Source organism: Balaenoptera borealis (genome assembly GCF_965194805.1).
Source record: "Balaenoptera borealis genome assembly, chromosome: 10".
Lineage (NCBI taxonomy): Eukaryota > Metazoa > Chordata > Mammalia > Artiodactyla > Balaenopteridae > Balaenoptera > Balaenoptera borealis.
This window is the reverse complement of record NC_138874.1, coordinates 58,364,443-58,375,807: the sequence shown is the minus strand read 5'-3', so window position 1 is coordinate 58,375,807 and position 11,365 is coordinate 58,364,443. Positions and strand designations below refer to the sequence as shown.

Sequence of the window (11,365 nt, the reverse complement as noted above, 5' to 3'; positions counted from 1 at the left end):
GGCTGTGGGGTGGGTTGGACTCTGGGTCTCTTGGACAACTTTACCGCCTGCTACCTTCCAGGACTTCCCTGTGTTTCAAAGTCCCCAACCAGCATGTCTGTGCCCTATCCAACTGATTCCTACTTTAATCATTTATGGGCATCCCACCAGCTCAGGAACACAGTTACTTCAGTTACTGTTTTTGTAATTGCAGATTTACATTGTCTTGTCAACACAAAATTTCAGATTTACAAAGGTAGGTTTGTTATGCGCTTTTAGGCTCTAACCTACTTTTTAGGAATAACTGGAAGAAAGATAATATTGTAAAGTACTCACATACATTTTTAGGCCTTTTCCGTGCAAGGTTATTTGTGAGAATTATAAGATATCATGAAATTAGGTAGGATTATCTCGTTTATAGGAGCAGAAGCTGAGGTTCAGCAGTAGAAACTTGCCCAAGGCCACATAGTTTTAATATTGGGCAGAGCTAAGAGTCAGACCCCAATGTTCCTACCTGGAGAGCCCTTTCCAACATGTCGTATTGTCTGTAGTGGGGGGAATGAGCTAAGATGAGGGGCTTTACAAAAATCCATTTAAAAAGTCAGTGACAGAATCAGGTTTAGGTATCATGATTTGGTAATACAGATGACTGGTTGTGTCCCCCAAAACCCAAAATAGGACATAATCTGTTCCACCAGAAGTGCAGCAGGATTAGATGGTTTTAGTGCACATAAGATAATACAGATTTCATAATCTGACATAAAACTAAAATATAGGAGATTTATAGAGGAGATTCTGTAGCCCTATCAATGTACCAAACTATTTTATTCTCTGGGTTTTATATTCTGAGAACAGTTACCAGCCATCTCAAAATCTGAGGTCATCAAGGCTCTCCCAGGGTTGTCACTGGTTGACTTCCACTTACTTTGGGTCGACTTTAAAGGCACAGCAGGCAGAGAGCAACTGACTTTACCTGGGTTTGATCTTGCATCTAGGAAAGAGAAATGTTTTGAAAACCATTGCAAAGTTTAAAAGATAATAATCTACCCTGGAGAGTTTGAGGTTTTTGGAGAAGCTTTAATTGGTAGAGCAGAGGAGAATGTAATTCTGGAAAGTATTGTCCAGTGAGGGGAACTGATGTGAAATGGGTATTTTGAGCTACTGAGTTTCTTCCAACTCACGTATTCACTTTGTGACCTGGTCTATGTTTTGTCTAAGATCTGTATACACAAACTTCCTATGTGAGCTCATCCTCTCCCTGATTTCCAAAGTTTTCTCTAGCCCTAGCCTTGCTCTGGATTTCCAGGCCCAGATTTTTTCACCAAGTCTTGAATGATTGCATCAGCCTGTCTTTGCTACCCGCTCAAGTCCAACATGCTCAAACCCAGAACTGCACTTGAGAAAGCTTTTGCTTCCGAAGCTTACGTTTTTATTAAGATGAGCATTTGGATCATGTTATCTCCAGCAAAGTGGAAGGTGATTTAGGAGCTGGAAGGTGAATGGAAATGATTCTGTAATAAATGTAAAATCTAGAAGTTCTATCAGACAAAGAATTTTTAAAAGACCGGTATTTTGTCTTTTTGTTTAATGTAGGTTTTTTAAATTGCAGGGCTCAAGGGAAAGTCCCTACCCAGTGGTCCCAACCTGTAGGTTGCAAAATTATTTGGGCCTCAGAGCTCTATGTACTCTTGTCAGATCATCTTTGGAAAAGAACAAATCTGTTTAATCTTCCGGTTAAATTTAAACCATGTGAAATTGCCAAATGCCGATGTTACGCTGTTTTTCACTGAAAACAAAAAGAAAACAGTGCATAGTTTCAGCCTAATATGAACGTTCCTTATATTGTTGCATAAACTGAGCTAGGACGTCGGGGAAAAAGTAGGTGCGAGATTTCCAGAGCATCGGGAGGAGGGCCGCGGAGGAGAGGGCGTGGTGGAAGGAGGTCCCGGCGCTAGAGGAGACCAGGGCCGCCGCCTCCACTCTCCGCCTCAATTCTGGCCGACGCAAGCTTGGCCACACCCCATTTTGCAACCGCCGTAAAGTGTGGTGTCGTGGCCCCGCCCCTTCCGGCGCCTCTTGTGACGCCGGCGCCCTGGGCTTTTGGCGCGGGAAAAGGGAGCTGCTCAGGTCTCTGCTCAGCGTCGCTGGAGTCAGGCTGATTTCGCTGAGGTCACCGCCCGCTCCGCACCGCTGCGGGCCATGGGGCTTCTGGAGCTGTGCGAGGAAGTGTTCGGCACCGCCGACCTTTACCAAGTGTTGGGCGTGCGGCGCGAGGCCTCAGACGGCGAGGTCCGACGCGGCTATCACAAGGTGTCCCTGCAGGTGCACCCGGACCGGGTGGGCGAGGGCGACAAGGAGGACGCCACCCGCCGCTTCCAGGTGCGCTAGACCCCGGTCCGCCGGCTGCCTGGGCTTCTCTCCGTCTTCTGGCCGCCCGACCCCGCCCAGGTGGAGTGAGCCGAACCCGGCCTGGCGTTTTCTAATCTTTATTTCTCGCGGCGCGGTTTCAGTGAGAGGCGCAGGGTTGATTTTTGGATGCTCTTTCCCGCAGATCCTTGGGAAGGTCTATTCCGTTCTGAGTGACAAAGATCAGAGAGCAGTGTACGATGAGCAGGGAACAGTGGACGAGGATTCTGACGTGCTCAGCCAAGATCGGGACTGGGAGGCCTATTGGAGGTTACTGTTTAAAAAGGTAAAGAACTCTGGAGATTTCCTTGTGACTGTTTCCATCATTCATTCAACAAACGTTTATTGAATGCTTCTAAGGCCTTGCATTTTGTGTTGTGTAAGAATGAGGAATTTTTATTTGGCCTCTAAATATTAATAAATAAACACACACATACACACCGGCGTTCCTCAGGAGATACCTATCTACTTACTGATCTTTGAGGAAGGGAAGACTTATCTCACCGTTGGGTTGAACCGTGTGTGTGTATCCATAACACATGCACCTACACACACACACTCTTACAGAAACGGGTCTTTAATTTTCCGTTGATGTAGAGTGATTGTAGTGAAACGGGGGCATTTGATTTTTTACAAGATGTGCTTTATTTTACATATCCCGATGTAAGTCCTGAAACTTTTCCTAGCTTGGAAACTTCACTTAAATTTTCCTGGTCTGTAGCGTAGTAGTTGTAAAGGTTGGACTAGGGAGAACTCTGGAAAATCTTTGGCATAGGAACTTTGGTTCCTTGCAACAATTTCAACTCAGGCAACTGAGTTGAGGAGAAACATTTGGGGAGAAACATTTCAACACCTAAATATACTTTTTACTAGTATTTCTTTTATTTAAAATAAAATTCTCAAAGTTAAAGCATATGTCTCTCATTTGTTCAGATATCTCTAGAAGACATTCAAGCTTTTGAGAAGACATACAAAGGTTCTGAAGAAGAGCTGGCTGATATTAAACAGGCCTATCTGGACTTCAAGGGTGACATGGATCAGATCATGGAGTCTGTGCTGTGTGTGCAGTACACAGAGGAACCCAGGATAAGGAACATTATTCAACAAGCCATTGATGCCAGAGAGGTCCCGTCCTATAATGCCTTTGTCAAAGAAGCAAAGCAAAAGATGAATGCAAGGAAAAGGAGGGTAAGATTTTGAATGCTATTTATATCTTGACTGCTTCCAAAAAGAATTTGAGGATATTTACAATAATGAAAATATATACAAGACAGCTGAAATAAAGATTAGGTTTAACTTGTTTTGTAGTTTTCATCTAATAAAATGAGCAGATCAGCTCATTAAGAGAACCTTTTTTTTCTACTGTGTTGTGCTCAAGAGGATTTTACTGCATGGATTATTTAGATAATCAATATCATTTTAAAGTACCACTGAAATATTCTTCATATGGGCCAATTGTTGTAACCTTACTGAGGCATTCCTGAGGAGATAAAGTAATGGAGTCCAGATACACAGGCTAGACAGTGATTCTTACTTGGTTAAGGCGTGGGGGAGAGGGTGACAGAGGCTGTCTCTTTAAAACTGTGTCTTGTTAATTCAAATTCCTTTGTTCTTGCCAGATTGATTTTGAGTTGGACCCAGAATATACATTTTTTTAAACAAACTATTTAGTTTATTTTGATAACAGTGTCTTTCCAAACACACTTTGAGGTACACTTTTGTGGAGTATCAAGGACTGTGGCTTGTGTGTCCTTTATACCCATATTAAACTGTGCAGTTGGTGAGGGTAAGGATGATGGCAGGGGAAAGGAGCTTAAGGATATCGGGGGTTCACGGAGGGAGTGGATTCAAGGTAACAAACATCTGTGCCTCTGGTCTTTTGGTATTAAAGGCACCATTGCCTCAACCTGAGTTTCATAATGGGAGCTCCACGGAGAGCAAACAGTGTAAGACTGTAGCTCTTTGGTGCGTACTTTATTTTGTATGGCTGAAATGGGGGTGGAGGAAGGTCTGCAGCTTTTAGGTAAAGAGACACAGGAGAAACCTGACACCTGTGCTGAGTTGAGAGAAGTGGAATGTGTATCAAGATCATCATTTTGGCTCATAGGCTACATCTGTCTAGATTCAAGCTGACAGTTTATCTTAAGTTGGTAATCATTTTTTAGGTGAAACTGAGCACAGCTGTATTCAGGAATAGGCTATTAGCTTGAGAAACTTCCCTAGAGTTTGGGGGAGCGGGGCGGGAGGCTGGAATACTTTTGAGTGAGACTCCCACAAACTTGGAGAGGGGAATACAGTATTAAAAGAAATAAATTGAATACAGGGACTGAAGTAGACAATGGAAACTGTGTCTCTTTATTGGAATAACAGGGTCCTAATGTATCATAACTCCCAGTATTAATAGTATTCATTGCTACTTAGAAAATTCACTGGGGGCTGGGGCCTCTTATAGTCTTAGTTGTTGCCCTGAAGGAAAGAATGAACTTATTAACCTTTCCCAAGGTATTCTTGTGGTATTTTGGAATCAGTGCCCTCGTAAAATTTGGCAAGAGGAGGTGGCTTTGAAATCCGGTAAAGAAAGGTTAAAACTGAATTTGTTAGAGTTTATTCTAACTACTCAGGGGAAATTTTAAACCGGGGTTGCTCTCAAGGCTGCCACGAGTCACATGTAGTAAATTGGGTTTCCAGAGGAGGAATCTGAGGCACCTGTATCCTGGCAACATTTTGAGGGCATCCTTGGCTAAGTGACCTTTCTTAGCTCTTCTAGCATTTTGGTTTCCTTCCTGTCACCATGTGGTTTATGAAACCAAATTACCTGCTTACCCCTAGCAAATACAAATGGGGAACAGTCCGAAATGCTTATTGGAATCAGAGGATCTACTGCTTGATGTCAGCAATGCTGCCTTTTAGTGAGTGTCATATTTATGCAATTTTATCCTTTTAATTTATATAATCTTCAAATTGAAGGAGTCTTAAATTTGCTTTGGGGAAAGAGGGTGTATTTTTAGTATTTGCTAGATTGCCATAGCGTCTCACATGAGTTTCTGTTTTAGGCTCAGGAAGAGGCTAAAGAAGCAGAAATGAGCAGGAAGGAGTTGGGGCTTGATGAAGGAGTGGATAACTTGAAAGCACTCATTCAGGTAAACCTGGCAGGTTGTCTGTGAAGGTTGCCACCACTTCTTTCATGTTCTGATTCCTACTGCTAATATTTTCTTTGGAGTGTATGTACAGTATTGTGGGCATTTTGTTTTCTTCTTTTAAGACATTCAGGTACCATACAGTCATCCTTTTAAATTGTATAATTTAATGGTTTTTAGTATATTTATCAGGTTTTACAATCATCAGCACTGTCTAATTCCAGAACATTTTCATCACCCTAAACAGAAACCCCTTATCCATTAGAAGTCACTCCCCATTCTCCCTTTCCACCAGCCCCTGGCAGCTGCTAAGTACTTTTATCTCTGTGGACAGTCTTGTGTTTTGAAAGCTTGTGTTTTAACTTCTCAAACAGAGCAGACAAAAGGATCGGCAAAAGGAAATGGACAATTTTCTGGCTCAGATGGAAGCAAAGTACTGCAAACCTTCCAAACGAGGAGGGAAAAAAACAACTCTCAAGAAAGAAAAGAAATAATGGAATTTTCTCTTCAAAGGTCCTTAGGTGTTAATTGATGCCATTGTAGGCAAGGTGCCTTCAAGATTTGAAGACAAAAGTTAACCCTTGAGAAAAGTTGTCTTTCAAGCCTAAATTATTCAGATCAACTATGTAAACCAAACAGAGTCTCTCAACCTGATCTTAGTATATCTTGGAAACACCCTGACATTATGTGAGGTCCTCCTATGAAGGAATTTGGTGGTGATCATTGAGGGAGCGGAAGGGTATATGCTTCCTGACAGCACTCTTCTATGGGTCTTCTGTACAAGGAACTGTATCTAGAATGCAGATCTATCCCTACCACATTTAGCAGTTGTCATTTTGCCACACAGGAGTGAGCTGCAGGGTATTCAGTGGTGTGTGTTTATTAGAACAGGTACTCGACCTAGCCTCCAACACACTTGCTGGACGTCTGTCTTCCAAATACTTGCCAGTTTGCTTTCAGTCTTAATGTTCTTGCATAGACCCTCTCCTTTTTGTTTTACTCAACTAAGTTTTGCACTCTTTGCTTGAGGTTTATAGGAGAAACAGGTGTTCAGATAACTTCAAGCATCTTTGTAAGAATTATACATGATTAAATAAACAAGTAAAAAAATGACTGTTAAGTTCCAGGGGCTTTTTAAATGATCCCAGTGTGATCATTTAAAAGATGATCTAGAAAAAATATGAATGGTGCTTAGGATAAAGAAGAGAGAAGAAAAGTAGTCGTAGTCAGCATTGTAGCAGATAGCCTGGTTTAAGTTGCCTCAAGAGATGTTGTAGTCCTGCCTGTAACTGCTGAATGTCCTTAGGTCACTGAACTTGTCTGAACTTCTTTCCTCTATAAAAGAGTAAGGGAGCTGGGCTAAATGACCTGTTAGAGGCTCCTAACTCTTAACTTTAACCTTGAAAGGCAAGCCATCTTGATCCAGTGGTTATTATGTACTCCTGGTATTGATTTGTGAGAATAGTATAGAGATTTTCACTTACATTTAGTTGAATTGGTATGAGTTCATTAGAATATATGGAAATTTTTTAGGGACTGTTCAACTTAAAATCTCTGATTTGTAAGCTAATATATTCAATACCATATACATAAAACAAGCCTTCTGTTACTGAGATTTATGTATCATAATTTATCTGAGGTAAGCCCATGACACGTTTTCAGTTTGTGATTATAAACAGGTTAAAAAATACTCTTCAGGGCTTCCCTGGTGGCGCAGTGGTTGAGAATCTGCCTGCCAGTGCAGGGGACACGGGTTCGAGCCCTGGTCTGGGAAGATCCCACATGCCGCGGAGCAGCTAGGCCCATGAGCCACAATTACTGAGCCTGCGCGTCTGGAGCCTGTGCTCCGCAACAAGAGAGGCCGCGATAGTGAGAGGCCCGCGCACCGCGATGAAGAGTGGCTCCCACTTGCTGCAACTAGAGAAAGCCCTCACACAGAAACGAAGACCCAACACAGCCATAAATAAATAAATAAATAACCCCCACCCAAAAAAATACTCTTTAATTGCATTAAAAATACAATTTAATGCAGGTTGTTTAAAGCGTCTGTCTTCATATGATAGCATTAGATAACTGCGAAATAATAAAATTACCCCAGTTGAATTGATCAACTCTGAAGATTAACAGTAAGATCTAAAACCAGTATGATCATCAAAATTAAAATTCAGTGAAATTTAAATAAATTTAAGCCATAGTTAAAATCATTGCTGCATTCATGAGTGCACTCAGGAAAGGTCCATGTGAAAATTGGAAGAATGTCAAAGTTCTCTTCCTTTGCTCTTAGGATATGTTTATACTGGACTAATTTGCAGAGTTTCTGAAATTTTAAGAAGTTGTGTCTTGCTGGCTCGCTAATAGAAATATTCTATAAATTTTTAAATTGCCTTTCTTAGATCTTCAGGAGAAAATCGGCAAGTTGAGTTTAATATTTGGAAATAAATACGACCACTAAAGTACTTTAAGAAGAAAAGAAGCATAACCTGATGTCAAGCAGGTGTTGTGAGGTTGAGTTGTCCTATCTGAAAAAAGAAATCCATTATGGTTTATTACATAGGTTACTTTACACCAGTGCTCAACATTTATGTCTTTAGTTACTCACCCCTGCCATATCAGTCTGCCTATGGGATTGGACATCTAAAGAGAAAACGTTAGGAACGACTCATCTGTTTGATGAGTAGCTCAGATTTTTGACAGCACTGTCTCCTAAAAATGACGTAAAAGTGAGTACACCTGTCCAGAAATTAACACAAGCAGAAGCATTCTGAAGCCAGTGATAATGTTATCAAATAATTTCCTACTTTTTGTGTATGTATAGTCTGGTAGAATCCTGTAATAACTGAACTGATCATTGTTAACAGACAACATGAACAGTGATTTGGAGGATATTACTCTTGTTACATCTTTGGGTACAAATTTTACTGTCCAGTGAAATGGTTAACTTATGCTGAAAGAAGACAGTAACTGGAGATAGAAACAGTACCCATGTAATCTTTGGCTGATACTGTTCTCAGTCTGTTGTACCAAAATAACTCTTCATGAAGATAGTTTCAAGTTGTCTCCTGTTTACAAGCTGTGCATCATGAGATGACTGAACACTGATTTGTGAAATCTTCCCACATGTTCCCTGCAGCCTGAGGCAGGTTCTTCTCACTTGCCCTATGGTCCCTGCCTGGTTCTAGTGATTGGTCCACCTCTGTTTTGAGATTTTGTAGATCCATGTAACTGAGGGCCTGTCAGACAAAGATGACATCATAGAGTAACATTAGTAGACATTCTAGATTTGATCGTCTCAAGTTCATATGTACGGGCTTTTTTGCTCCAGTTATCAGTTAGACTTTCAATTTGGAGCCTGTGACTAAATAGTAAAGTATATACTTACCAAGGCAATAAAAATCATGTTTGCGTATTTTATAATGTAAAAACAAAGAAACAAAATCTATATTAAGATATGAAAGCAGTAACCTAATTTTAGAAAATAGCCACTAATTTAAAAGGACTAAAATGTCTGTTTCACTTACCTAAATAGTATACTGGTTATACTTGACCGGCAGCATGGCCAAATGTAATAACTAGCTCAGAGGCAGCAGTGCTTCTCTGAGGACTGATCCAAGAACCGAATCCACTGAAAGCATTCAAAGACTACCAGACGATGCTACTAGGAACTGAACTAAAAGAATTCGCTTGGATTACAGGGAAGATTTGAGGCAGATTACTTTTTAATGTACTTGCTGATTAATCTGATTATTAACAGGAAACATTTCAACTGCCCAATAGTTCTAAATTTCACCTATAACATAAGGAGAAAATTACCCTGATGGTGAGACCATTATAGGAAGAATTAAGACATCCTTAAATTTTCTCTCATCACTCATATGAAAATAGAAACTACAGAATATAACTTAGAAGACAAAAAAGTTAATGGGATAGAATCAGACTCCTCGTGTCTTGACATTGTGAATTTCTTTTCTTACCTTGGCCTAGCAGCTTAACTGACCAGAGCAGTTTAATCCATAGCAATATGGGGTTTGCCAAGTAATAAAATCCATGCAGTGTTTGAATGTTACGAAAATGACTTATTTGGCTTAAATTTTTTAGATTAAAAAAAGTAGTTTTCCAGAATGGCAAAAGGTTAATTTTTATATGAGAAAACAAATCTGGAACTTTCTGGCTTTGAGCAGTGGAGTTCTGTAATTTTTTATTATATCCCATATTCCAAAATGAATTTGAGGTAATTTACAAAGATGTAGGAAAACAAAATATAATAAAATCTGGAGGAAGGAAAAATAAGCATGGAAAATAGCAGGGTCTTAACCACATAATAGTAAAATAAAAGCCATGGCCCGACCTGTTCGTGCAGATCCCCTACCAGGTTGGGCCTGATGAGGATACTCAGTAGCACATGAACGACGATACTGTGTGTCCGGCTGAAAAAGAGAGAAGATGAGACACTTCTTACGATGTCACTTCTCCCAGAGGATAACGTGTTAACTTGGTTTACGAGGGAAAATCTTGAAGTTGGACAGCAGTGTAATCGACATCATCTGACATTCTGAGGGACAAGTTGGCTAAGTGTACTCTTACATTCCAAGTAAGAAAAATCTCAAGCCAGAAGCCCACAGAGCCATTGTTAACTTGTAAAAATTGCAAGTTCTACAACTTTATTAATATGTTTTTAAGAAAATCTTAGCATTTATAAATAATCCATATGGTTTAATATTTCTAAATACTTATAATTGGCTGTCAAGGGAATTTTTATCTGATTTCCATTGCCTGCTGACTGTTTAAAACAACAGAACAGAACCTTTTCAGCAACACTGAAACACCCATGACTTTACTTCCATGCTTGAAATGTGACTCTCAATATGGAACTCAGACATTTCAAAATTATCTCAAGGGATTTAAAGATTTTAAGATACAACTAAAATACCTAAATGCAGATATTAAAAAAAGCTATCAATACCATCCCACTGGTACTTCTAGAATAAAAAACGTCCCTCTCAGTTTCCTGTCAGCACTGGAATTAAGAGATTTGAGATTTTTTTTTTTTTTCTTTCCTGATGAAGCCCCATGTTTTCTATCAGGGATCAGCAAACTTTTTTTTTTGTAGAGGGCAAGATAAGGGTAAACGTTTTATGTTTTGTGGTACATACTGTCATTGGAACGCCTCAGTTCTGCTGTTACAGTAGGAAAGCAGCCACAGACAGTGAATGAGCGTGGTGGCTCTGCTCTAAGAAAACTTTATTTACAAAAACAGGCAGTAAGCCGAACAGCCCATGAACTAGGACAGAGGAAAGAAAAGATTCTTCCCTAGGACCTGCAGAGGGAACATGGCTCTGCTGACACTTTGATTTTGGACTTAATAGGCTCTGGAACTGAGAGAATAAATTTCTGTTGTTTTAAGCCACCCAGTTTGTGGTAATTTGTTATAGCAGCCCTAGGAAACTAGTACAATGTCCCATTCATTTATTACTCTCACCACTCTTCTAATGGAGGAAGAATCGTACAGTGCTTTAGGCTGATAAAATTTAAGGGTTATGAGTTGAGATAAGTGTGTTGCAAATACCACTGTCTTGAAAACTGGTATAGGATGTGGGTTCCTGGTGCCTGTTTCCTGGGCTGTAAGTGTGGCCCTAGTCACTTCCTAGGCTCTGCAAGCCCTCTTGCACAAAGCAAATGAGGTGGGGCTGAGCTCCTGGCTTACAATTTTGGGCAAGGTCAGTGCATGATCTCCAATCTCCCAATCAGGTTTTTTTCTATTACTTGTTTAAAAGTAAAAGGGCTAGTAAATGTACATTAAGTGGTAAGGCATTGTCAGCATTTCAAACACCAATTAACTAAGAACC

General features: G+C 40.3%; 2 protein-coding genes across 13 annotated transcripts in view; one reads left to right on the top strand and one right to left on the bottom strand.

Annotated features, from left to right (window-relative positions):
* Positions 1-19: 19 nt before the first annotated feature.
* DNAJC9 (DnaJ heat shock protein family (Hsp40) member C9) overlaps positions 20-11,365 on the top strand; it is a 39,506-nt gene continuing 28,160 nt past the window's right edge. For 5 of the 8 annotated variants that reach the window (XR_014248864.1, XM_082406908.1, XM_082406905.1 and 2 more), the window contains exons 1-4: positions 20-2,358; positions 2,531-2,671; positions 3,319-3,573; positions 5,439-5,525. Coding sequence is in view for 7 of the 8 variants with exons in the window: in XM_082406908.1 (XP_082263034.1) it covers positions 2,179-2,358; positions 2,531-2,671; positions 3,319-3,573; positions 5,439-5,525 (663 nt within the window). In the remaining variant the exon portion in view is untranslated. Of the gene's footprint in view, positions 2,359-2,530; positions 2,672-3,318; positions 3,574-5,214; positions 5,402-5,438; positions 5,526-5,896; positions 6,636-7,915; positions 9,581-11,365 lie in introns of those variants that run through there. The other 3 variants (XM_082406907.1, XM_082406904.1, XM_082406910.1) reach the window with 3 other exon arrangements.
* FAM149B1 (family with sequence similarity 149 member B1) overlaps positions 7,908-11,365 on the bottom strand; it is a 63,095-nt gene continuing 59,637 nt past the window's right edge. For 4 of the 5 annotated variants that reach the window (XM_082406855.1, XM_082406858.1, XM_082406857.1 and 1 more), the window contains 2 exons: positions 9,868-9,946; positions 7,908-8,752 (listed from right to left, as the gene is read on the bottom strand). In XM_082406855.1, the coding sequence (XP_082262981.1) occupies positions 8,679-8,752; positions 9,868-9,946 (153 nt within the window). In that variant the 3' untranslated portion in view covers positions 7,908-8,678. Of the gene's footprint in view, positions 8,753-9,837; positions 9,947-11,365 lie in introns of all 5 variants that reach the window. The other variant, XM_082406856.1, reaches the window with a different exon arrangement.